This window comes from Barbus barbus (assembly GCF_936440315.1).
Source record: "Barbus barbus genome assembly, chromosome: 25".
Lineage (NCBI taxonomy): Eukaryota > Metazoa > Chordata > Actinopteri > Cypriniformes > Cyprinidae > Barbus > Barbus barbus.
In genome coordinates, this window is record NC_136753.1 from 9,788,737 (window position 1) to 9,816,510 (window position 27,774).

The window sequence follows — 27,774 nt, forward strand, 5'->3', positions numbered from 1 at the left end:
ACCCTCTGAAGTTTTGACCTTTTTGAAAGTATATTTTAATACTCATAGATGTCTTAACAATTCATATTTTCACCTTCTCTATCCCTCTTTGCTTTGTTCCTTTTTTCCATGTAGCTTGAGTGTGCTTAGCTCTTCACTCCGTTTCCTGTCAATCTCTTCAAGTTCATGGATTTTCTGTTAGAAAATATCACAGTTAGCAGCCGTTTTGAATTAAGACTAAAGCCGGGTGCAGACTGCATGGTTTTAGCCCCGGTTTTTACTCGTCGACAGTTATATGGAAATCGCAGACAAATGCTTGAAATCTGAGGCAAATCAGTGTTTGTTCATGTGAGTGACAATTATCAAAATCACGATCTGATCTGTTCTGAACACAACAGCAACAAGATGGTATTCCAGTGTTTGTATCTTCACCTGGGAAATCTCGGTGTTGATGAGGTGTTGGTATTGGTGACCTTTTCCCAATGCCACCATGTCCTCTAAAAACTGCCTCCTCTCCTCAATCTCATCCAGAACTGTTGGTAAGATATTCCATACTTATAGTTTCCATGTTACCATGAGATGCTGATACTGAGCTCCCATTAAATTGTCTTTGTAAACATGACTCTCCCCATACCCCTCTAAATTATAATAAACTGAAAGCATATCAATCTGTGGCCACCACAAAAAGGAAAGTAAATTTAAAAAGAGAACATTACTTACAAAATTATTTCGATATTCAATCTCTATAAATAAAATATACATTCAGGTCCCTTAGATGAGATGGATTCGAAAGAACAATAACTTTTATATACTGCCTGTCTCACCCTCTTGGAATCGGTCTATCTGTTGCTCTCTTCTCTCTGTGGAATCTCTTTGGGAGTGAGTTGGCCCTACATCCTTTTGACCAGTAGAAAAAAGATTTTGTAGCTGTCTCTTCTCTTTCTCTAGATCTCCTAGAAAGAGAGACAAATCAGCAGAAATGAATAGAAAAGTATTTCCTGTTACACTTGAAAACACTTGCATAAAACACAGGTAAGAAAAATGCATGTAAGCCTATATATGTATACAGACAAGGCACACTTGACAGCTCACACTGATGATGACCATGGATACATTTTAATATACTGTAATATAAAAAGACTGTTGAATTCTATATATTTCTTATATAGGGGTGAATATGGGTAAAGTATGACATATTTATACAAATGTCCTTAATTGGTTAAAAGTCATTATTACTAAATTTATCTTTGGGAAGTATTTTGTTACATTGCCAGGTTTGTATGTTAATGATCTCACATTTAGATGCTGTGGCAGGGGTAACCACAAACGGAAAGCAATAATATGAAAAACGACAACCTCTCACACCTAAGAGAATATGTATAAGACACACACACAAAAAAACCCCACTACACTACCGTTTTTTTTTTACTACTTAAATGTGTTAATGTATGCTGATTTAAGTGAATAATTATTTAAGCCTGTTGCAAACAAAATCAAAATCAGCTACATTTAAGAACAGGCCCCCATCTAACTTCTTAAGAGAAACAAAAACAAACTTTGACACAATGTGTCGTAAATGATTGTGTTGTCTCAAAGAAATGAGGGGTTTGATCAAAGGAGAGCTTACAAAGTTCTTTTTCCCAGTAACTTTAATTTCTTAATTTTTAGTTTTGATAAGGTAAGATATATTAAGCTTAAGACGAAGGCATTTTGTCATGCTATGGTATTTGAACCTTAATTAAAAATAACATTTCCCATGTATCAATATTCATCGTTTTTCGCACTTACTTCTTGCTCTAGGCTTGAACTGTTCTCGTTTGTAATTATCGCCAGCACTGCATCTCTCTGCACTGCGTCTCTGCTGGTGACCAATCAGTGCGGTCCCTTTAGTGACTCTGGGCTCTGGCTGGACACTGGGCTCAAGCGGGCTGACATTAAATGTTAGTGGAAGAGCGCCACCATCTGCTCAAACAGAAAATAGTGTATTAGGTATAAAATATGAACTGAGCTGTCATGACAGTTGTAGGATATTATAAAATCTGTCACCTGAACTCACTTTTCAGCTTATTATTGATCTGCCTTTGCTGAAAGTCTGTTAGACGAGACTCCTGCATCATCACTGCAATGAAACAAAACAAACCCACAGGTGGAGCCATAGAAAAGATAAACTAAAAGAAATGATGCATTAGTGCTGGCATGCATTACCACACACATACTTTGTATTAACTGTCGCGTCTCTGTTCTATAGTGATTGACTCTGGGCTCCTTATATTTTGATCCGCTGGCCATCATTGCTGCAAAACAAAAACAATTAAGTATCCTAGCCAAAGAGAGCTGACGTTGGTATCAATATACTCACTTTACCGGACATAAACGAGAAATAAGCAGTGAACGCAAAAGAAGCCGAGCAGTTGCTATGGTAACACACGCAAAACAATCAATCCAGCAAAGCACAGGACCGGAAACACGTGTAGAGTTGAGATGAGAAATTCAAATAGATTTCGATCGGGTTCTGCAGTTCTGTTATGGAATTATTTTTCTCTGTCAACTCGTGATGTTCCTCTTCGCTTTCTGATCGGGGACTAGTGCACAAAAGTGTGACGTTTCCAGCGAACATCCAATCACGTGAAACGATGAGAGAGAGCAAAGCATTGGTCACTTTTCCGCCGAAGATCAATAATCATTATAAAGAACATGATTTGAAAATAAAGTGTATCTGTAAATAAAGTCTATTATTCTAAGTCAAAATATTAAATCAGAGAATGTTAAGTTGCCGCCAAAAATTGCAGGTGTCGTCCGTTTGTGGCATGGACTCACACAAAAAGCTCAATTCTGTTATTATTTACTCACTCTCACGAGTCATGTCCTTTAAACCTGTATGATTTTCTTTTTCCAGTAGTGTAATCATGTAACTGTGGTTGCAGGTTCAGGACTGAATTAATTCAGAATATAAGGGCTTAAAAAACAAAACAACAGCAGGTTAGGGATAAGGGTTGTTTATGATATATCAACTAAATCTAAATAATAAATACAGTTCATCATCATTCCTGAAAATTAATAATAAAGTTCAACAAGAAGAGGAGCTTGCACATATAATAGCAGCTGTAGATTTCTTAGGCTTTATTTTGGAGACCAAAAAGTTGCAAAAGTGCTCAGTGTAAAGACAAAACATTTTTGATTCACTTCATCACCAGACATAAACTAATTCTATTTATCGGTTAAGTTTTTAACTTTATTACAAAGTAAACTCAAAAAGTCAATTTAAAAGTAAATATACATCAATAGAATAAACAATCAACAGCAAAAAAATAATGCAAATACAGAATTGAATATAGTGCTATGAAATAGTATAAACTGCTATTACATACAAAAACTATGGTCCTGGAAATGCAGTCCTGAAACTGCCTACTGCAGGATCTTTCATACAGAACTCATTTGGAACTAACACATCTTATACACTAGTGGCAATTAAGAAAAAAATAGACCTCTTTATCTGATGAACAGTTGCACAAAAAATGTAGGTAACCAAACAACTTTGATTACCACTGACTTACATTGAAGGCCTATATGGGCAAATTGTTTTTAAATAATTATAATAATAATAATTCAAAAAATGCATACTAGGGGTTCTTCCCATTTAGTTTTTTTCATAGCATTTTAGTTCCCTTAGACTGATGATACACATGGTAATTTTTTGAGCAATGTTGCTTGGACACTTTCCCATTGAAAAAGGGTAGCCAGTTTCTATCTGGATACTTTAGATTGGTTGTGGGTCCTGTGTCTCACCTGGTTGCCCGTTGAAAGCAACATTGCTCAAAAAGTTGCCCCGTGTATCAGCACTTTTAGGAGTCAATGTAAGGAAAGGAGGAATAGAAGGAAAAAAAATTGTAACCTATATTGGACTGTTCTTGATCACTCAAGCATCACTTCAAAGCTTCATCAGCTGTTATTATGTTATATTAAGGGGACATTTATCTATTAACAATAAATATTGTGTTAAAGCAGCTTCACAGAAAAAAAAAAGCAGGAAACTATCGGAATCAATTTTGGAAACTCATCTATAGAGTCAATTCAGATTCAGCAAAGCAGCTCTAAAAGGGACAATACTCTCATTATTCAACTCATGCAGGTCAGTTCAGTGTTGGTTCAGTTCAGATCAATAACAGTGTGAAGTTCATTAGTTAGAAACAAATTCAGTTCAGCTACAAAGGCAGTTTGAGTCAGTTTAGTGTTGATTCAATTCAGTTTTGATACTAGTGTCGGTGTTGTAAATGCAATACAGCTATAAAGAAACTCTACAGAATACAATAGTGCCATCATCCAGTTTATTTCAGTAAAAGTTTTGCTCTCATCCGATGGTGTCAGTCTCTGCGGTCATATTGATAAATTACTGAATGTTAAGTGTCTTTCAGACCCCATCTAAACAAGCCACTGTTCAGATCAGTGTTGGTTCAGTTCAGATCAATAACAGTGTGAAGTTCACCAGTTTGAAGCAAGTTTTAATTCAGCTATAAGCAGCTCTACAAAATGCAGCAATGTCGATTCAATTCAGTCTAATACTGAATTCTAGTGTTAAAAGATCCAATGTTGCAAGATAGCTCTACAAAAGGCAATAGTGCCATCATCCAGTTTAATTCATTTCAAGTTTTGCTCTCATCCAATTGTGTAAGTCATTGCAGTCATATCAATATTTTTCTGAAAGTTTGGTGTCTTTTAGACTCCAATTAAACAAGCCAGAAGAATCTACAGCATAGGATACACCTGCCCTCTCTCCCAGCTCCTCTGGAAACTTCCTCACTCCTCATTTCTTGAGGTGCAATTAGAGAATTGAGATCTTTCAAGATGACTGACTTAGATTTCCCGGTCATGGGCTGGAAGATAGAGCGAGGAAACTTCTCCATCTTCCAGACCGAGGCAGAGTTGTCACCTTGCAGAGAGACTAAGTAGCCTACTGAAAGAAAAAAATCTACATGTATGGGTGACCTGCGAGCATGCACAGTTAAGACCAATTTATATTTGCACAATTGAAGGCCTCAAGTATTCTTCATTCAGTGTACACAAACACAGGTGGTTAACACATGCACATTTGAAATGATTATACAGAGAATTCATGGTTGGAAAAAAAATGGGGCATCGTGCACTGAACGCATACTCTAGTGCACATAAAAACAAAAGTGTGAGTGCGTTTTCACTTATGACTACATCTTCTCGAGTTAATGGCATAATGATTGCAGTCATTTGGAGCACTTTTTATGAGAAGTGTGTGATGGGTACGAAAAATGCTAAAGCCATAGTATCTTCATGCACAAGCACTGCCTGCAAAGTCATTAGCTGACAGGGCAGCGAGGCAACTACAGCTAGCTTTCGCATGCAGCCTAAATATAAATAGACTGCCGGTCAGCCTTACAATAAGTTAATGGCATGGCCGATTCCCGCTGCCAAAGGGATGTTTGTTTAAGAAGAACTTCAAGAACACTCACAAGAGGGTGCAACTTGATTGGTCTTTGTCTCGTTCCTTTCCTTCAGAGAAATGAGGTTACGGTGATAACATTTTTAAATGTGCTGTAGAAATAATTATGATTGATTGAGTCCCTAATCAAATATACCTGACTCGAATCATCAGCTTCCATGACTTAAAATGGGCACATCAAAATGCAGTTATAAATATATTTATGCACCCTTAAAGAGCGCTGGGCAAAGGGGATAAAGTGAAGTTCCAAATAAAAGTGAGAAAATTAACAAAATTAAAAGTAATTTTATCACTGATGAGCATGTTGTCCTCGTGATTCATTTTAAAAACTATGGTTACACTTTAGAACACGTATTCACTATCAATTAGGAGTTTTTCCTCAAACTAGTAATTTGCTGCTCATTAGTAGTTAGTGAGGTGGTTAAGTTAAGTTTAGGTATAGGGATTAAAGGATGTAGAATTTGGTCATGCAGAATAAGGCATTAATGTGTGTTTTATAAGTACTAATAAACAACCAAAATGCTAGTAATAAGCATGCTAATAAGCAACTATTTAATAGTGTGAATTGAACCTTAAAGTGTTACCAAAACTATATAGCTATGCAGTAATTATTAAAACTTATAATGCACCTAATGACTTTTGGCTAAATAGAGTTAAATAAATAATGTATTTGTATGTGGAAATAAGGTTTTTTCAACTGAGACACAAAGGCAATATTTAAAAACTTTATTGCAAAATATTTATTTGCAACATTAACAGAAATAAGAAATTCCTGGCCTAAGGAATTGACACTGCACTATACTCAATAACATTCTAACGGGTGAGATAACTAAACGATGTGGTCAACATCACATAATGAGACACAGTTGCCACCTTCTCTCAAGAGTTCCAACTCCATGGGCTCTGACTTTTGGAGCGAGTAGGACATACTAACTAATGCTCACTTCCGAATGGAACTGATCCAAAATGTGTACTGTCAGGTACCTCCAGGACCATGGCTGGGATATACTATGCAAAGGCTAACCTAAAAAGTGACATTGTCATTTTAAATATTTCTGTATTAATATAACATTTACAATGTACAGTCTTTATAGAAAATGTTGAACACCAATAAATATCTAAAATGAGCTACTGAGTGTATACAAATCATTGTCTTATTTTAAAAGTAATAGAATAATGTGTGTAGATTACCATGTTATAGTTTAATTGGAGGACAGGTGAAATGTCTTCAGAATGTATTATTTCATTTAACTCATTTCATTACAATAAAAATATCTTTCACATTCAAGATACAAACATAAACCAGGAGAACACCATTAGCCATATTTTAAGTTTGTAATAGGACTCGGTAAAGATTGGTATGAAATTGTCCTGTGATGTTTCCCTGGAGGAAATTGAATTAATTACACTTTCGCAAGTAACCACACATTTGTCTACTACTTACATTTCATTTAATTTTCCTACCACTTAATGGGAAATCACACCTCTGAAATAATTTTATCTAGCAAGCCATTATTTATTTATGCAAGAGATAAAAGCACTTGTGCACAGATTGCTTTAATGGCTGTTACCCAACCATTTGCACTGATCTTTATTGGTCAGACAGAATAACTGACTCCAACATTTTTAACAAAGCAACAGGGATATATTCTATCTATATATATAAATATATATAGAAAGGCACATTTTTGGCGAAATACACTTGCTGGATGAACAAATGCCTAAGTCCTGAAAGCAATAATTTTAGGAAAAAAACAAATAAACAGTGGTAAACCTTTAAAAGCTTTGACCTATGGTGCCAGTTTGGTTTAGGACAAAACTCATAGTCACAGTACAAAACACTCGTGTCTCTCTTCCTAATAAAAAATGATTACACCACTGGCAGAACACAACAGCATCAAAATTCACCATTTATAATATATTCATAAATATGCAATAATAGAGAAATAGATCCATACTAATGCCTGTTTGGTCCAAAGAACAGTAGTCAGCTAAAGTACAGTGTTAATCCACATACACACTGAGAAAAAGACACATTACCCCAAGACCTTCTACTGTCTCACTAAGAGACCCCTGAGCATGCGGTTACTGTTTGGCACATTTTTTTCTCTCTTTTTTGCTTCCCATGTCAAGAAATGTTAAAATTATTTTTTAAGCTAAAATGATGATGGCTTTGCCCAGCTGACATTGCCATGGCATTAAAAAGCACAATTTAAACATTTAAGTCTGGTAACACTGCAATTTCAGTAATAAGCCTTTAACAAACATTAGATACTTCTTAACAGATCAGTGGTTTATGTACACTCTAAAAATTGCTGGGTTAAATACAACCCAGCGCTGGGTAAAATATGGACAAACTCAGCGATTGGGTTGTTTTGACCCAGTGGTTGGGTTACTGCCCAGAAGGTTTGGTTAAACATTTAACCGGACTGTTGGTTGAAAACAACCCAGTCCCTGGGTTTGTCCATATTTCACCCTGCGCTGGGTTGTATTTAACCCATCATTTTTCAGAGTGTACGTTCAAATATGAATGTATATGAAAATATATTAAAACGTAATTTCTATTTCAACGTACATTAACCTGTTCTGTTAACATTGCAGATCTATGATCTGTAATATATCAATTTTGATATTAATGAACAATATTCTATATCCAGTATATCGTAAAATCTTAATTTATCTATTTTTGCAGGTTTCTAGCGCTACCTGCTGAAAGGCAAAGATTGCAAGCTGTCTCTAAGTGAAACTGAACAGTAAACTTGAACTGAAACTTCAAATTACTCAAAATTCTCATCAGTGCTGCGCAGTGTAGGGCACAATAAGGGCATTAACTAAGTGCGATGGCAAGTCTGCAGAATTTTAAGGAACATTAAAGCTATAAGCCTTATCTGTGCTATTAATAAAAAAAAAAGTAAGCACACTGCACAAAAGAAATCAATAACATTACAAGAGCACCCTGAATCAGAGCTGAACATCATAATCTAGAGCAGCTGATGGACTTGAGTTGTGTCACTGAAAATTCCAGTTTTGATGAGTCTAGAGCTAAACAAGGCCTTACATATGTACATATCCATTTAAAGAACAGTAGTCTAACCACCCCAGGCATGGGGCATATGACCCAGAGATGAGAGAGGGGAAGAAACATGCTGTGCAGTTCTTAGGGCAGACAATGGGACAGCAACTTTCCCAATGAATTCAGGAAAAAAATCCAAAAGGACCCAAAGATTCATTTAGACAGCTTACTAATGACACGAATGAGAGCTGCATTTTCATCTTTCAGTCTCTGGTTGTCAGCACGCAAATCCACAAGCACCTAGGAGCAGGATGACAGAGTGAGACGAACAGGTCCACATGGAACTCTTACATGTTATGCCAATTGTGTTTTCAGCTATCAAAAGTGTAGTAATCACAGCTCTGTTTAACTAATTTAACTATGTTTAAATCTATTCTGAAAATCTAAACAGTTCTAAATACTGTAAAGCTCAAGCTCTTACTTTGAGTTCATCTTCTAACTCAGACGCTCTCCGCTGAAGAAGTTTCTTTTCCTGAATAAAGAATAGAGCAGAATTAACAACAAAACAAAACAAAAAAACTTTACAATAGAGTAAAATTTTTTAACATGCGTGCATTAGGTGAAATAACATTTATTAATCTAGGTTATATTATAGGGCTGTTGAATGCTAGCTTCTGATCGTTTGACGAACGATCTATGGTGTGCGGTTATTTTTCATGGAGGTCTTGACCGCATTTCAGTTCAATATCACTTCGCCAAATGATTTCAGTTATTTCAAAGCTCCAGAATACGAAGGCAAAAGATCCAAAACCCACAAAGACACTGACCAAGAAATTAAATGCATTAAATAATAGAATTGAAAAAATGACAAACTATTTACATATTTTCTCAAAACGTATTTTTTACTTTCAGTTTTGTTATTAGTAGACAATGTTGTTGAAACGATGCTGTTCAAAGACACCTCCGTTATTAGCTTTAAAATGCCGTTTTTGAATTAGAAACCGGTGCTTGAGATGAAATGCATAAGAAATTGGTCCTACAAACAAGTTTTATCAAATCTGACAAAGACTGTTGAATTATTAAAAATAATGCATTAATCAGTCATCAATTATTCCTAATGTTAATTTTAGCATGTACCAATACATTTTTAACATTTAAATTAACAAATTTAATTAATTAAACAAATTGTTGATTATTGTTAGTACATGATACTAGTGCATTAACTAAGGTAAACAAATTGCAGCATTGTTACCACTAAAACACCCAAGACACCTGAACCATGACACAGCATGAAAATGCGGTAACTTACAAATCTCTCCAGCTCCAGCAGGGCTGATCTGTCTGATCCATTCTCTTGATTCTGTGTACATACAAACAAATACAACTAATATATATATATCTATATATATATCTAACTCACTTTAGTGGTTCAACATTTCTTTCCTATCCAAAGGTCTCAGGACAAAAAAACAACACTTCTCACCTGTTTGAGTTTCTCCAGCTGAACTTTACTCTCATTTAACTGCAGTTGAGTTTCTTGAAGCTTCTCTTTTAGATCTCCATTATCTTGCAACATCTGCAGATACAACTGAGAGAACACACATAACAGTGTGAACCAGCTCCTATATTGCTCAATAGTTTCTGAATGTTTAATGTTTTAAAAAAAAGGGTAACACTTTATTTTCAGGTGTCCATAATACAGAGTAATTACCAAGTTAAGTACTTAGTAGTAGTCATTGTACTTACATGAAACAAAATGTACTTACCGTGTAAGTAAGTTATGATACAGCCTGTACTTAAAGTTTGTATTTATGTAGATGTAATAGGCAGCTACTGTTACACTTATGTAACAGTCTGTTACACAGCTACTTATGTAACCAAAATATTGCTACATGTGTGTTGCAGACTTTATACGATAATTATAAGTACACAGGTATGAGCTACTTAAAATAAAGTGCATCAAGATTGTATTTACGTGTACCTCATGTGTATCTATACTGTACACCTTATCCAGCTGCACCTTAGTTTGATTTAACCCACCAGTACACAGCTTAAATACATGTACTACCTTTCTAATTACATTAAAATTACAGAATATTACACAGGCATAAACTACTTAAACTAAGTGTATCAAGACTGTACTTAAGTGTACAAGTAGCTGTGTAACAGACTCGGCCTGTTACATATGTGTAACAGTAGCTGCCTATTACATCTTCATAGTTACAAACTGTTATTACAGGCTGTTCCATAACGGTAAGTACATTTTCTTTCATGTAAGTACAAACGTTACTACTAAGTACTTAATACAGTGTAATTACCTAATTATGACACCTTAAAATAAAGTGCTACCAATAAAAATCATTACCTTTCTGTAATCCCGAGAGGAGTGTCTGGAATCGTCTAACTGAGGATTACTACAAAAACAAACAATACTCTTTAAAATAACATTACAAAAGTGTCAATACTCTCTCCACATGAGTTTATTAACAGATTACTTAAAACTGTGCGCTAATTAATCCCATGCAGGGCTTGCAAAATCGCTAGCCCGACGTCCCGGGGCTATTGTGTTTTCCAGTCGGGCTACCAAAATGTATCACTGCCCTACCCGACGGGCTATCTTAAATACAGGGCTCCCACGCAGTGTTCCCTTTAAGCTGAGCGCGGTCACGCGGTCTTCTTCCACCGCGGCCACTCAAAAGAAATAATGTGCCTCGCGCACACAAAATGAGTTGGGAAGCCATTTGATTGAATGCCGCCAGTAAAAGGAAAAGAGTAGCAATGCTCGGGCAAACCGCTGTAGAGCTGCAGTCACGACAGAGTTAGAACCGGTGAATGCGCTTTACAGGTTTCATAGAAAGAGAACGATATGCACCAAATGAGTCGCTGTAGAAACTGAATACTTCAATGTTTGCGGTGCGCTCAACACGAGAGCCAACGCAAACGCAATGACATGTGAAATAAAACATCCTCATACATGTATTAAAGAAGAGTGGCTTGATTAAGTGCTGGAAATAGAGGAGGATGGGCAAAGAACAGTAACAAAACTCTGAAACATGTTTTTTTTCTATTCTATTCTATTAGTTTAAATAGTTTGTTATGATAATATATTATGTTAGGCCTATATTATAGACTCAAAACAAGGTAAATTATTTATCAGGTTTTTGACTTTGAGTCTCTTGCTCATCAAGGCTGTATTCATTTCAAAAATACAGAAAAAACAGTGATATAGTGAAATATTATTGCAATTTCTAATATTGGTTTCCTATTTTATAATACCTATACTTTAAAATAGTATTTATTCCTGTGATCAAATCCGAATGTTCAGCATCATTACGCCAGCAGTGCCCCATGATCCTTCAGAAATCATTCTAATATGCTGATTTATTATCAGTGTTGAAACTGTTCTGCTGCTTCATATTTTTTTGGAACCTGTGTTACTTTTTTCTTTGATTCTTTGATTAATAAGTTTAAAAGAACAGCATTTATTCAAAATAGAAATATTTTCTAACAATAGAAGACTTTACTATCAATTTGATCCATTTAACACATCCTTGCTTAATAAAGTTTATTTAACTTGCTTTAAACTTTTTTAAAGTATCTTTAAAAAAGAAAGAAAAAAAATTCTGACCCCAAAATTTTGAATAGTTTATATTGTAACAAAATCTCTATTTTGACTAAACACTGTTCTTTTTAACTTTTTATTTTTTAAAAATATCACAGGTCCCAAAAAATAGAAAACATTTATTTTAAATTGCAATAATATTTCACAATATTATTTTGTGAAATAATATTCAGTATTTTTTTTTATCAAATAGATAGCCTTGATGAGCATAAGAAACTTCTTTAAAAAGCTTTATTGATCCAAACTTTTGAACTGCAGTGTATTGTACAGTAAAAATATTTTCTCAGGTAACCTAAAATGTACATCATTTAGTTACATCAAGGGTCAAATCAAATATAAATAGCACATTAAAGTTAAAAGTTACACACTTTTTTGTGTGCGTGCTGTACAGGTTTGGTATAAAGAATGCTTTTGCTCAGGTGCCCGAAATGTCCGCCCGATAGAGAAAAGTTTTGCTCAGCAAGAAAAAAAAAATTAGAGGGAACATTGCTCCCACGGGTCCTTAAATTTGATACAACTAAACTGAAGAATTTTTAAGGTTTTTAAATACGTTAAGAAATAATTTTTCAAATTGCCTTAAATAGATTTTTAAGAATTCTGCAGATACCTTGTAAATAGTAAAATAAAACCCTTTCCTTGATATTCGTTGATATTTGTGTATTGAAAATGTTTTTGATTGACATTTATGGTCTTTATTTTATTTGGGCTAGTTAAATTAATTTTCGGGCTACCAAAATCTGAAGAGTACCTGCCCGAAGGGCTACCAGGGATTTAGAAATTTTGCGAGCCCTGCCATGGTTAGGGACAGGCAAATGCAAATGCATCCACATCTACAAAGAAAGACGTCACAGAACAAAAAACACAAGACACTGTGCTACGTAATCATGCACACCAAGTACATATAGGATATACCTCTTGAACTAGAGGTGCTCCGATCAGGATTTTTGAGGCCAATCACCGATTGCCGATCACAGAAAGCAGTATCTGCCAATCCGATCACCGATGTACTAATAATCTTTTTAAAGCCTTCTTTTTATTATGTAGAATTATTTATACTGATATTCCAATAATTTATTCAGGGCCTGAATTTCATTTTTGAGAATGAATTTCCCCCTTAGATGACTCTTGTGAGAGGGGATTTTTTAATTTGAGGGGTGGAGGGGGCATTTTTTAGACATTTTTCAAAAATATATATTTATCTCGCCTAAATGTTAATTTGATCATGCAGTGCATTTTTATTTACACAAAGCACAGCTGTGAGCTGTATATGAGGTGGCCTTTTATGCCAGGTTCACATATAGGCCTACTCCGTTTGCAGTGTGCATGCAGTCCATGTGTGGTACGTAAACGGTGCAGAAGCAGCACTGACTATGCTTTCACACAGGAGTCTGCAACTGATCTGTGGCTGTTTACCACAAACACAACATTTATTGCCTTATCTAAAAGTGCTCTTTCCTATTAAACCTAGCCAAAAAGCCCTGTGTGTTGACTGTGAAACACAGTAAACTTTAATTATATGCATTTATGGTGTTACTACTACATTTTCGTGTCAATCCATGTTTCTGGAACGCATTGTCGGACCTGCAGCCGTGTGCAGTGTGAACGCTCGAATCCGTTATGATGAGCGTGGAAAAAATACACACCTTATGCGCACTGCAAACGGATGTGAACCTGGCGTGTGTGAAATTACGTCTCACATAAGGTTTTCAAATGACTTTATAAGTTATTTAATGAAGACATATGAATTGTACCTCACCTACAGCATAATAATTATTTCACCCGCGCCGGACAAAGACTGAGACGGTGCCGCTGAATGTCGTGCCAAACCTCTCACAGCAGGCGCATCATCAGCTAGAGATCGTTTTTTTGAGATCAGCCTTTTTAGAGACCACCAATCAAACATCCCCAAACGATTATCGGCCAATAGTGATCGGTAGCCGATCAATCAGAGCACCCCTATCTTGAACAAAGCTACACACCAGGTGATGTACAAAACCTTAATAAAACACACACAAACCTTGTTCTGTTGTCTTGTTCAGCATCTTCATTTGCATCCATATCATCCGTCTGAACAAAAGTAACATTAATTGTCAATAACTGTCCATGTCAATAAGTCAGTCATTTAAAATTTCTGAATTATGTAATTTCTTTACTACTACTGGCACCAAACACAACTGCAAAAATAATTAGAAGTTAGAGGTGTAAAAATGTTCTCATTGTACAAAAAAAAAAAAAATCAGCCTAGCAACAAAAATACTGGAACAAGAATACACAAATTGAATGACCACTGAATGCTACAATTGACAAATTAGAACCAACAATGTAATAAATGCCATTAATATCATTTTCCTACATATTGTCGGTTGATTGAATTTTTCGTAACAATGTGCAAATCTATGATGCATATTCAATAGTCCACTACAAAAAAATAAAATTTCTAATAGTGCGAATGTATGACTTGATTCATTATTTTGTCATTATTTGACTACAGTGCAAACTGTCTCTCGAATTACATTAATGCCTTTTTTGGAAACAGTTATGAATTGTTTTAAAATACTTAATTCATTCACAAATTGAATCATGACCCAATTTCATGATGCATCACAATTGTAAGATTAAAGAATCAAAGTCATAACAAATATTCACACCCCTATTAAATATTATAGGTTGATTTTTCCAAAGTACTGACTGATGCATATTTTAAAGACGTGTGTCAAGGAAATACTGTAAAACAAATCATATACCAGTTTTCAGACAACCAAGTCATTATAGTGTTAAAGTGTACATTATACACCCTTTGTCATCTACTGTTTATGTTTGCATATGAATGTTGCTAAATTCATTATCATAAAATAGGGAACCTCCACAAACTCCTCCTGTTCTACTGCGGAAACCTGGTTGTGGGCAACATTTGCTTAAAATGAAAATTCACATGCATCATCATCCTTTGTTATTCTTTGTAATATACAGGTGAGAAGCAGCAAGTGTACTTCAAAAAGTCTATTTATATTGAAAACGCTCAGTGTGAACGAAAATGCCCTGGGTTTTTTATGAATGCTCGTAGCTCACCTCTCCAGCCAGCTGAACGATACCGGTTGAGCGTCTCTCTTTCCTCCCTTTCCTGCGATCTCTCACTCCTAGTCTTGTCTCTGCATCTCCCGATTCCTTCACTGGCTCCATTTCTAGTGCAGTGAGAAAACTCTCAATATCTATACAGAATTCACACTGAATCAAAAAGATCAAAAATAATTACTGTCCCCTGAAATAGAAGTATTAACTTCAGGTGCTTCAGACACACTGGATGGTAATGAGACTCACCTCTCTCAGCTGGTGTTATTGTGATGTTGGCGCTCACAGGCTGAACACTGAGGTGCTGAGGTTCATTGCTATTAACAATAATCCGTTCTGCTTCCTTAAGATCTGTCAGTGTTACTCCCTGACAATCAAAAATGATTGATTTTAATAATAATAATGATTTTTTTGGCACATTATTAACATGTTAACAAAATATTAAGCCAAACTACTCAATACGGTTTTCTTTTCTTTTAACGAGTTGTATTCAGGGTTGTGAATACACACCTGTGTTGATCGTCGTGACTGCCGCATGAGACGCGAGCGAGCTTTCCTCTGAAACTCTGACTCCTCATCTCTCACTGGAGCCTGAAACCTGTAAAACACAATTTTATCACTATTCATAAACACATCTTAAATCCAGTTTATAAAATTGATAGTTCCGGTCCTTGATTATGAATGTTTGAGTCCTTAAAATTTCTGAAATATGTCATTTCTTTACTACTACTGGCACCAAACACAACTGCAGAAATAATTAAACATTAGAGGTCTAGAGTTTTAGAGTTTTCATTGTACAAAAAAATTCAGCCTAGCAATAAAACAAATGCTGCAACAATAATGCAAGAACTGAATGCCATGATTGACAGATAACAATGTAATACACAACATTAATATATAGTTTGAGCCATGTTACTCTCAAAATATACACCTGTGACTTCATAACGTTAGTATTACTGCACTAAAGAAACGGTTTTGAAATGTCAGATTTCATTGTAGCCGTAGTTTAGAGTGAATTTATACAGCTAAGGGGGTTTAGGCTTCTTGGCTTATTGCTTTAAAGGTAACATTTCTTTACATATTACTTTACATACTGCTTAGTAATTTGCATACTGACTTAGTGAAGCTATTTAAATTCAATATGATGTTGAATGATTCTCAATACTTCAATACCAAAATGCTTCTAAACACTCCTTTATAAGTTTACCTGCTGTAGACATTTAATTAATGCATCCGTAGAGGGTATTTATATTTTTTCATTAATTTTTATTTTATTATTATTATAATGTCTTGACTTGGTAATACTGCTACGTTATGCCATCACTAATACTTCCTAATCGTGAACTCTTTTCGCTTCAAATATTACATAAGATTTGTACAGCAGTAACAAAATAAATAAAAGTGCAATTGTTAAGCATTTAATTCTTTGGATCAAACCATCTTACTTCCTTCCATCACCAGAGGCATTACTGGGGCTCTCAGCAGGTGACTCTCGTCTTTGAGGGGTGGGCTGTACAACTGCTGTGCGACTCGCTCTGTCTTGGTCATTCACCTTGACTTCTTTATCCTCAATGGTCTGAAGAACACAAACACACAGTGATTAATCACATGGGCAAGAAGAGAGATTCTGACATATTAAGAGCTGAGACAGAGGAGTGTGTGTCTGACCCCTGAAGAGGGAACAATGCTCTCTGGTGTCGACACTGTTGAACTTTCTAGAACAGAGAACAAAACAAACATCATCTAACAGACTGTATTCTTGTACAAGTATGTTTCTTGTATGTGAATATTTTGAATGGCGCTGTATGAGAGAGAGAGAGAGAGAGAGAGAGAGAGAGAGAGAGAGAGAGAGAGAGAGAGAGAGAGAGAGAGAGAGAGAGAGAGAGACAAACCTGGGCTGCTTTCTCTCTCATCGTTGAGTCCCAGGCCTCCTGAGACCCCTCGTTCTTTAGACTGGTCCTGTACATTTATTTTGTCCCTGCTGCTCATTCGGCACACAGAGCTCCTTAGAGAAAGAGAGGTATGAGCGAAGATGTTTGTGACTGCAAAGCCTGAAAGACTAATCATATTTCGTACCTGCGTTTCTTGTTTGCAGTGTTGGCATTTGAGATCTGTGAATTTTGTTGCTCATTAAGTGCCTGTTCAGTCCTCCACTAAAATAAACAGATGCAAAAATTAATATAATCTTCATACTTTATTTAGAATGGATCTAAACATCCCAGATTTAATTATTGTTCTGATTAATAGTTTAAACGATATAGTAATGAGTACAATGAGGTACAAAAACATGTAAACAACAAATAAACAGCCTCAACATGGCTTATTAAATAAAATTACAGTTGTCGATAGATTAAGTTAAAAGGTTAAAATGCAGTTGATTTTTAAGGACAGAAAAAAAATATTATATAATATATATATATATATATATATATATATATATATATTTACCCTACAAAAAGCTACAAGGCATATCTTTGTTCCTTAATTACACCTAAATGGTTCATATTAGTACCTTAAAAGGTACATATTATTGTCTTAAAAGTAAATATTAGCACATAAAGTGTATATATTGGTACCCTATTGAAAGGGTACCTCCACAGTGTCAGTTTCCCGGATAGCACAGCTATGTCTCTAACATGTCTGCCAACTAGTCTGCTTGATCTGGGAAACATCTGCTGTGTAAAAACATCTGATAAACGTCAAACCAACATCTCCATGATGTACGTCTCTATCAGGGTTTGTCTTTTTTTCTGAGAGTGTGTATTTATAGGTTAAAGGCCTTAAACATTAAATTAGCTTGATGTTATCAAATTTAGCAAACATGTACAGATAATTGAGTACTGATTGGATGACATATTTTTGTAGGCCAAAACCCAGAAACAAGTTGCCATTTTAGCACTTCCATTTCCATCATCCTGAAGTCAATGTTTTTTTTGTTAAATGCCTGAAATAAGATCTGTGGTTAACACAAGCACAAGATATAAGTTTTATTCTATGACATAAAAGCATCGGTAATAAACCCCTTGTGATTTTTTTTACTTCTCTTGATAAAGGCTATTACTAACAAGAGGCTAAATGGGACTACAGAGGTTGTCGGTTGAGAGCATGTCATAACACCAAGAACATGAAAACTCATCTACTCACTAGTCCACTTTTCACAGCCTCATGGTGTTATTAATCACACTCAGATAATTTTTTTTATTTTTTAAATACAGACTGAAAAAGAGATCCAGGAAGCTTAGTGATGGTGACGTTGAAGTCTGTGGTGCATTTATAGCCTTTGTTTAGCATTTGTAAATACCCAAATACACAGCCTTCTGACAACTGTATTTACGCTACAAAATTGGCAAAACTTGTGTTCATTTGAGAAGAAACTAAATTTCTATGAATCATACATTGTTTTGGTCAGAGCAGATTTTCCGCAATGATCCAAAAGCCAAACTTCTATTTTTGTTTTTGTCAAGGGAACCAGGGTGATGGTAACTTCCTGGTTGGCCTACAAAAATACATAATTTCTGCAGCACTCTATTCAAAATGCTTTCTTGTCCTAGTAAATGACACAAATATAATTACAGTATTTCATGATGGGTTGGGAGACCAATGTTAGTGAAGACTGACAGTAGTCCTGTAGAATTGTGTGTGTGTATATATAACTTTTGAAATGTTTTACTTTACATCTAATGAATCTAGAATATATGAAAGTTTCACTTTTTATCATTTAAAAAAAAAACTTTTTCATGATATTCTAAATTTTTGAGATGCATCTGTACATATAACTTATTACGGTGATTTTTTTTTTTTTTATATATGAGAAATTCCAAAATCTCCAGATTAAGCCCACAGCCACCAGTTAAACAGGCCTGCTACATTATATATAGTAAGAATTATATATAGTAAGAATCTTCCTTGTGTGTCTAAAATGACAGACTGGTTTAGATAAAGGTGTGTGTTCTCACATTAGCCTGTCTTTGAGACAGTTCTTCCAGTAAAGACGCAACATTCTCATCTGCCACATCAAATGGAGTCTGACCCTTAAAATCAAAACAAAACAGCAGTTTCAGTTATTATAATTTCCCAAACATGCACGCAAACACACACCCACCCACACACATTGTGAAACGGAGCTATAGCTAACTGCATTGCTGCTGCTGGCTGCAGAACTGTGGTGCATTTTGACACAGAACAGAAGCTCCACACTTCCTCTTCCTTTAAGAGTGCATGACTCCTGTTGTGCACTTATTTCTCCAGCATACACTATATTGCCAAAAGTATTGGGTCACCCCCATCTAAACAGGTTTGACTACTTTAGTCATTTCCAAGTGTACAAATCTTAATTTATAAGCATATAATGATATTCTAGGAAATTGTTTGCTTCTAATTTTATAGCAACAGTTTGGACAGGACCATTTTCTATTCTAACATGTCAATGTCTCTGTGTATAAGGCTAGGTTAAAAAAGAAATGATTGATTGAATCAGTGTGGAAGAACTTGACTGGTCTGCAGAAAGCCAAGTCCTGATCCCAGCTGAACACCTCTGGTGTGACTTTAAATGCAGACCTTGAGCCTAAAACTCATCACCAAACACCAATGACTTGTACACATGGGTACAGTCATTTTAGACACTTCCAAAACTGTTCCAACAGAGATAGAAATACATTTTTTAAATAAATGAATCATGTTTCCATCTAAGTTGCCACAGTTTTGGAAGTGCCTTTTTTTGTTCTAAAGAAGGGGGGTGTCCCAATACTTTTGTCCACATAGTGTATGTACAAGTCATTGGTGTTTGGTGATGAGTTTTAGGCTCAAGGTCTGCATATAAAGTCACACCAGAGGTGTTCAGCTGGGATCAGGACTTGGCTTTCTACAGACCAGTCAAGTTCTTCCACACTGACTGAATCAATCACTTCTTTTTGAACCTTGCCTTATACACAGAGGCACTGTCATGTTAGAATAGAAAAGGGTCCTGTCCAAACTGTTGCTATAAAATTAGAAGCACACAATTCCCTAGAATATCATTATATGCTTAAAAATTAAGATTTGTACTCATGGAAATTACTAAAGTAGTCAAACCTGTTCATTAGATGGGGGTGACCCAATACTTTTGGCAATATAGTGTATCGGACCTCAACCTTTGCCTTTATATTCCAATTTACAACAACAGTGCATTTATTTTATTTAGAATTACAGTGTATTGGCTATTGCTACCATATTTCTTGATGTCAGTACAGATGTAAAATAATTTATTTTCAGAATCAACTGATAACAACACAAGAGAAATAGGCTAGTTCACCCAAAACTGACAATTCTGTCATTATTTACTCACTGTCATGATGTTCCAAACCTGTATGACTTACTTTCTTATACGGAAAACAAAGGAGGATATTTTGAACAATGTTTGAAGATTAAAACAAAACAATACTGAGACATTCACTAAATATCTTATGTTCCACAGAAGAAAGTCATACTGGTTTGGAATTTTAATTTTTCGGTGAACTATTATTTTAAGGCTGGTAAACACCTGCCTATGGAAGCCAGATTTGTTTGCCATAGGCAACAGTTACTGGCCAACAGAATTTGGTGCTAAATGTTTAGCACATTTTTCTCTCTCTCTCACTCACCCCATTACTATGGGCCTCCATGTCACACAGTTGCTCAGCGAGTAGACGGCAGGCTTCGCTTTGACCCCAATGAGCCGCAGCATGGAGAGGAGTCCAGCCATCATAGTCTTTAGCACTCACATCCACACCACACTGACACAACAATCTGACAGAAAAAAAACAAAACTGCATGAAGTCATCTGTACAAGTGTTCAGTACATTGTGAAGACACAAGCTCTGTATTAAAACATTTTAAAGCTGACATTTTAAAGGGTATGAAACACTAAATTATTTTTTTAATCTACATTTTTGAGACCGATTTGAATAAACTGAAGTTTATATCTTTATTCTAGTTACGTTTCCAAATTAACAATTAAGAAAGTAAAATAAATAAAGATGTACTTTTAGTCATTTAGCAGATGCTTTATCCAAAGCGACTTGCAAATGAGGACAATTAAAGCAATCAAAATCAACAAAAGAGAAATATATAAGTGCTGTGACAAGTCTCAGTTAGCCTAATGTAGTTTGCAAGGGTTTTTTATACAACAAATGAAAAGAAAACAAGTAGATAGCATTGAAAAATTAATGGGGAGTGCTAGTGTTAGGGCTTTTTTTTTTTATTAAAATAAAACAAGTCAAAAGAATAGAAAAGGAATAGTGCTAGAGGGTCATTTTTATAATAAATAAAAAGAAAATAAGTAGTTAGGATAGAAATAGAATAGAGAGTGCAAGTGTTTATGTATTCTTTTTTTATATATATAAATCTGATAATCCCAGAAATGTATGCCTCCTGGATATTGCAGACACCTTCCAAATTAAAACACTTTGATAAATACATTTAGGTAATTATAGGTAAAATATTATTAGTGCAGTAAACTCGCCAGACATTTAATGACATATTTATTTATAGGACCACATAAATATCAGTCTTAGGTGAAAATACCATTTTCTCAGATAATTGCATACTGAGAGGAGGGCAAGCACTCGCACACAGGAAACCGGCATCTTACACTCACAGCATGTGTTTCTAGAAGCCTCTGATATACAGAACGTGCTTCCTTTACAAAGCTGTATTCAGGTAAAAAAAAAAAAAGAAAAAAAGCCCTAGCTTTTATTTTAATCTAAAAGCAGTCCTAGATTCTCTAAATTACAATAAATAAATAATTCATAAAAATATTTAGTATTATTTAGAGTCTTCCCACTCTTTTTAACCAATGCATTTACACTACTCTTCTAGGTGTCTAACTAAGGAGTCGGACTAAAGATTTTTAACTTGGGTTTCTACCTAATAAATATTGTAGAGCTTGGCATAATTACACAAATGTATATGTATTATATCTCTTTTAGGGTGGAAGCAAAAACATGCTTTTTTTGGGGTGTGAAAGTTTACTAAAGCCCCATAACAAGCCCTGGCCCCTGGTTGAGAATCAAGACAAATAAGTTGTCTGAGTAAATTACTTCCTAGAAAAATTGTCAAAAATCTCCCTATTCTCTCTGCTCACCTCTTCCCATCCTATACCCTCCCACATTTCCACAGCTTTCCATGCCAATATCTTGGGATGTTTTTAAATCTAGAGAGAATAACCAGTGATAAATAAGTGGGGATGGGGGGACTCTTCATGACTCCTCCAGCAGTGAGGCAGCACACTCACAATGACGACAACTCTAAAACTCTAAACACTGGCAAAAAAGTTTTTCCCCTTCAGTCAAGTTTTGAAATATCATGCATTGTAGAGGAAGCTGATGTGACTTCTGCTCTAAACGGCTCAATGGGATGGAAACAGGCTCAATGGCACAGGCCTCCACTCCTTTTCCACTTTGCAAAGAGACAGGAAGTAAACAATGGTTTCTCTGTGATCAGAGAACTGCCCAATGGCATAGCGGAACATTCTGCACGAGCATGGGGTGTTAACCTGGTTGAATAATGGTGGAATGGTCTCTAGGGTTTAATCACTGAGATACCAGCAGTCTGCGGTAAAACTCTCTGCTGAGAATATAACTAGATTTGCTTTATACGATTTTATCATACGAGTAAAAATTTTGCAATGCCAAGAGGAAACTCATGAGGAAACATTTCTCTTTTTGCATTCACACTTACTTAATGGCCTCCAAATATCCTTTAGCTGCTGCTACATGTAACGGAGTAGCACCAGTCCGGGGGTGGCAAAGATTAGCAGGCAGCCCGTTTGTGAGCCAGTGGCGGGCATCATGCATGATCCACTCCTCCTCTGCCCGCTTAGCTACTTCCACATCTGATGAGAGATGGACTAATTATAAGGTCTCATACACTTTTGCAGAGAAGAATTATTAACAATTTATCTACTAGCTGACTGGACAAGTTCATTTAATGTAAATGTACTGATCTGTGTATTTCTAGAAAAAAAAAGAACTTAAAAGATAGTGATTATTTTTTAAATGTTCTGTGAATGAATATAAATTAAAATTAAGGTCTGTGAGAAGGTAAATATGTTTTATGAACTGTAAAAAGTTATACAATACATTGTGTAAAAATCTTTTGTTTCCTTTGTGAACCGAGTTCCATTTTAGTGTATTTATGATGTGACATTCCAGATGTTCTGTTGACTAACCCTGTGTCAATGTGTGTTCTTGCAGCAGTGTCTCTGTGGCCTCATCCTCTGCAATGTCCATTGGCACATCACCATCACAGTTCACCGAGCAGAGAGATGCACCACGCCTGAGCAGAAATCTAAAAGTGACAGCACCAATAAATAAGCACAGTATAATACATGCAAACTGGGATAATATATTTTATAGCAGTGTAAGTATTTCTAGCACTTGAGGCAGAAATATTTAGAAATTTTCAACCCCTCAAATCACACAACTCTGTCCACAAACAAAAACACATTTTAAAATTGTCACATTGTAAGCAACTTATTTTTTTCTGTTGACAAGCATTTCGATAACCTTTAAAATGCTTAATTGCTGAAGTACATTTAAATAGTAGTATAATACAAAAACAGGGATTAAAGCAGTGCCAAGGTGTAGTAACTGCTGACATCTGTTCACCATATCACTGCACACCAAAGAATATTATTATTTTCACTGCACAGTATTGTTCTGGTACGTCAGTAATTATGAAGGATATTACTTAAGGAATTTGCTTGGTAAAATGTTTCAATTAAAATGTGTGTCTTTAATATACAGAGGACTGGGAAAAACAATGAGATAAGTTCTGTGTTTAGGATGAACTGGTTTAAAGCATGAACATTTTTAGTGCATTTAATGTATCATCTGCAGCAACTTCCTGTGGATGGAGGCGTGCTATTTGCATGCAGTTCTTCCACGGACCCACGGAACAAACCACTGTAGGACACCCACTCATTGCAGTGTCTGTCTGGCTGTGGCAACTTGGTTGATCCTGCCAGTAATACTTTATGCGTTTGTCTCAGAGATAAAGCCACGTAGATATGGGTAAAACTGGCTGAATAAATTGTATTGAAAGGATTTTGTTAATGTAAAATTAATTTGGGAGAATGAATGTGCAAATTTATTTACAACAAAAAAAATGATAATATTAGGTTTTCATGAATCACAGAATGCTATGCAATTCAATAGTTACATTTAGCTGAATCATAGCCATAGTAATAACCGACTAATACAACTAATAATGGCCTTGAGGCTGTGCTATATTGTGAATTAGTCTTAAAATAGAACAATCACATTTGAAACAGCCAGCAACTTCAAAGCCAGTTAAACAATATACATATTAGACAATTTTGACACATACTCATTAATTTAGATGCATATTCATTAAATTCAGTCATAACATACTCTGTTATCTCCAGGTTTCCACATGATGCCGCCACATGAAGAGGAGTCCAACCCTCACTGTCCACCTGGTTAACATTGGCACCCCAAGACAGAAGAAATTCCACCATCTCCATACTGCCATCGATACAGGCCTGGGAAAGAACACCATGTACAGTCCATCAGATTTTTACAGAAATGCACCACAATTAAAATAATAAAATTACAGCCATGTTTTGGCTGATAACCAATAAATGGAAATGAATGTGCAAATAAATGAAAATTCAAACACTAAAAACTAAATGTTAAATGTTACAAGCAAATTTAAGTATTATAATATGGTTCAATGACAAATAAAACAACATAACATTTTAAAACCAAGTTTAAACACATATGCCAATTTCTCAGAAAAGTGCTCTTTGAAAATCTTTTATACTGTTTTTAACAAAAGTTTAAAAATGTACATACTCTAAAAATAATACCATCAAGAAAAATGTAATAACTTATTTTCCATACATTCTGAATACATGCAATGTATATTTACACATCATAATCATTATTTTGCTTTTAAATATTTAATATTTTTGCATTAATATATGAATAATAAAACATTAATTAAGTTTTGGGGGATTGCACTTTATTTATTACAAGGCATGAACTAACCTTGCCTTGTGATTAAGACTCATAAAGACCTAAGGCCTGTTCACACTAAGAACTATAACTAAAAAGATAACTATATTAACGTCCACACCAGCAGACAATATCATCTGTTTATTCTAAGCACACGCTCCTCTGCCCCTTTAAATTCTCGAGCTCGTTATAGCAGAATGGATTCTGATTGGGTGTCAATGTTTGTATCGTTCGTCAGCAGGAAAAAAAAATCGGTCTGAAAGCGATTCCAATGATATTGTTTCTCTGTGCCTTTATCGTTATAGTTGTGGTGTGGTTATTCTTTAATATTGAGAACAATTTTTAGAACTATATCTTTATAGTTATCGTTCAGGCTTTACTGACCTTGACACACACAAGGTTGCCAAAAACGCACATTACATATTAGATGAGTGCAAATACAATGTGGTAATGTACACTGTAAAGGTGTTTTTTTATGTCTTTGAAAAAAGAAGACTTATGTTAGTCAAAGCTGCATTTATTTGATCAAAAATACATAGTGAAATATTTTACATTTTTATTATTTCTCTAATGTGAAAGCTCCATTTTCAGTGGCCATATGTCACATTATCAATAAAAAAAAAAATTTGAATATGCTGATTTGGTACTCAAGAGGTCTTTCTTATTATTATTATTTGTTGAAAATGGTTGTGCTGCTTAAAAATCTTACTAACCCCAAACTTTTGAATGGTAGTGTAAATGCTATGGGATCTGTTATGAGTTGTACCAAAACACACAGATTACGATCAAAATCGCAGCCCATCTTTTCAATTGTTTATTTATTTGTCTTACACAGGGTGTGATGAAATAAAAGAGGGAGTCTTGAATACGTCTGATCACATATGGTCACAAAAGATGCATTTGAGACACAAGTTAATACAAGCTGGAAACAACAATACTTCTCGACTAACCGCTTTTGATCGGATCACCGAAAACACATCCTTATACCAGGTGAAATCAGGGCCTAACTGAGTGTTAAAATAGGGGAAATGAGCATGCACATTTAAATATCCAATATCCCAGAATATACTTACACACTAAAATTCTCTAATAACAGCCAATTATTACCCAGTATAGTACCGATACACGGAGCATACTTTTTTTTCTTATAAAAGAGACTGAAGTTCCTGAAAACATTTTAGCAAAATAGCACTGTAGCATGCATGTGGAGACATCAGGCAAATGATCTGTTCACTTTATCAAGACAATAAATGGATTAAAATGCAGCCAGATTCTAACCTGGTGTAAAGCTGTTATTCCATCAGCGTTGGCACAGTTAACCATAACATGCTCTCCATTCTGCCCTCTTGCTTCTCTCAGCATCTCCTCCGCCTCCTCTGTGTCACCACTAGCACACACTGCTAGGAACTCTGCAGTCTTCTCAAATCTCACTCGCCACCTGAGAGAGGGACAGTCAGGCTGTCTGGAATGGTATTTTGCATCAGACACCTCAAAAACTAAACAATAACATTACTACAGAATCTTGCATAATATGATACATCAGAAGCAAGATAGAATGAGTAAGTAGTATTAAAGGCTTTGGATGCACATTAAAATCACATTCCTACTCAAATATTGTGTAATTCGGTTTCTACAGTCTCAACTGCAACCTTCATCTTTAGCAACCATCAGCTCTGGGAACAATATTTTCCATTTGTATTGGTTCTTTAATTAAATTGTATTAAAACTATTCAGTAAATACATTCTAGCATGATACTAATCCAATGCATGGCAGATGGTCCTTGACACCCAAAATAGCAAACTAAATCTGGAGATCTTCATTAAAGAGTTAAGCTGAGAAACACAGAAACTGCTTTATTCGGACATGCTTGTTTACATCGAGGAACTATATTGCTAATTAATGTTAACACGTTTTCTTTGTATTGGTTGACATTACTGTGGTCATGAATCTCCAAACCTGTTTTTTTCCTGCTGCTCATTGGTGTCTGTTCTGCCTCCATCAGAAGCTCCGGTGCTCGTCTCTCCTCTCAAGCGACTCCGAGGCACCGCCGGCTCTCTGTCCGTACTGGAGCCCGACCAACGCGTCAGCTGCTCCCGACGCTTCGCTACCGCCGCGTCCCCCATAATCCAGCACTACAGACACATATTTTTAAGAGAAATCCCCATGATCACAGCTACAGGAACATATATCAGAGACACGCCCTCCATGCGTGCTGTTTACACTTCCTCATCACACTCACAGGAAGTTACTTAAAACATAAAACCAGTCATTAACGTTCATTTCTGTCCTCCTAAAAAATACCTGTCGATCGGGGATTTCGATGACCAGAACAGTTCAAGAACCCGACAAAGATTTTATGTAATTGCCATGACGTTAAATTCAGGTCAGAGATCAAACCTGCAGTTCCACCTCCAGCCTGCAGAGGGCACAGTACAGCTCCCTACCAGCTTCCGGGGCCTGTGTGTTTCAGAATCAGCTCCTTGGGGGCTTATTTAAAAAAATATATGGTTGCTTGTTAGGGAAATCTGACAAGCAACTTCGTTTCTTTATTTATGTTCGCCGTATTCTCCAAAGCATTGAGTGACATTCTGTCTGCTCGCAGTTAGCAACCAGTGCAATAATAAA

The 27,774-nt window shown here is 35.6% G+C and overlaps 1 protein-coding gene across 2 annotated transcripts; it reads right to left on the reverse strand.

Moving 5' to 3' along the window:
• Positions 1-15: 15 nt before the first annotated feature.
• Positions 16-27,567, reverse strand: LOC306844840 (UPF0193 protein EVG1-like). 2 transcript variants are annotated; one of them, XM_079377240.1, is made up of 27 exons: positions 27,451-27,567; positions 27,106-27,281; positions 26,427-26,586; positions 24,543-24,673; positions 23,339-23,457; positions 22,849-23,002; positions 20,772-20,916; positions 19,110-19,184; positions 17,230-17,306; positions 17,046-17,158; positions 16,822-16,868; positions 16,599-16,729; positions 15,664-15,751; positions 15,403-15,520; positions 15,154-15,266; positions 14,102-14,151; positions 10,828-10,876; positions 9,946-10,050; positions 9,772-9,822; positions 8,944-8,994; positions 8,693-8,762; positions 2,196-2,273; positions 2,036-2,098; positions 1,768-1,941; positions 804-932; positions 412-512; positions 16-174 (listed from the first exon to the last, which is right to left on the reverse strand). In XM_079377240.1, exons 2-27 carry the CDS (start codon positions 27,270-27,272, stop codon positions 79-81), a joined length of 2,655 nt encoding a protein of 884 aa, XP_079233366.1. In that variant the 5' UTR covers positions 27,273-27,281; positions 27,451-27,567; the 3' UTR covers positions 16-78. The 2 variants fall into 2 exon arrangements, with proteins under 2 accessions (XP_079233366.1, XP_079233367.1); XM_079377241.1 differs by lacking the exons at positions 8,693-8,762; positions 8,944-8,994; positions 9,772-9,822; ... (16 more) ...; positions 27,106-27,281; positions 27,451-27,567 and adding an exon at positions 2,344-2,566.
• Between the last annotated feature and the right edge of the window lie 207 nt (positions 27,568-27,774).

Excerpts from the sequence above, each read along its gene's own strand:
- LOC306844840 (XM_079377240.1), bottom strand. The coding sequence starts at position 27,272 with ATGGGGGACGCGGCGGTAGCGAAGCGTCGGGAGCAGCTGACGCGTTGG. Across the intron at positions 15,752-16,598 it reads GCCTCTGGTGATGGAAGGAA|GTTTCAGGCTCCAGTGAGAG; the intron begins GTAAGATGGTTT and ends TGTGTTTTACAG. Across the intron at positions 15,267-15,402 it reads AATAACACCAGCTGAGAGAG|AAATGGAGCCAGTGAAGGAA; the intron begins GTGAGTCTCATT and ends TCACTGCACTAG.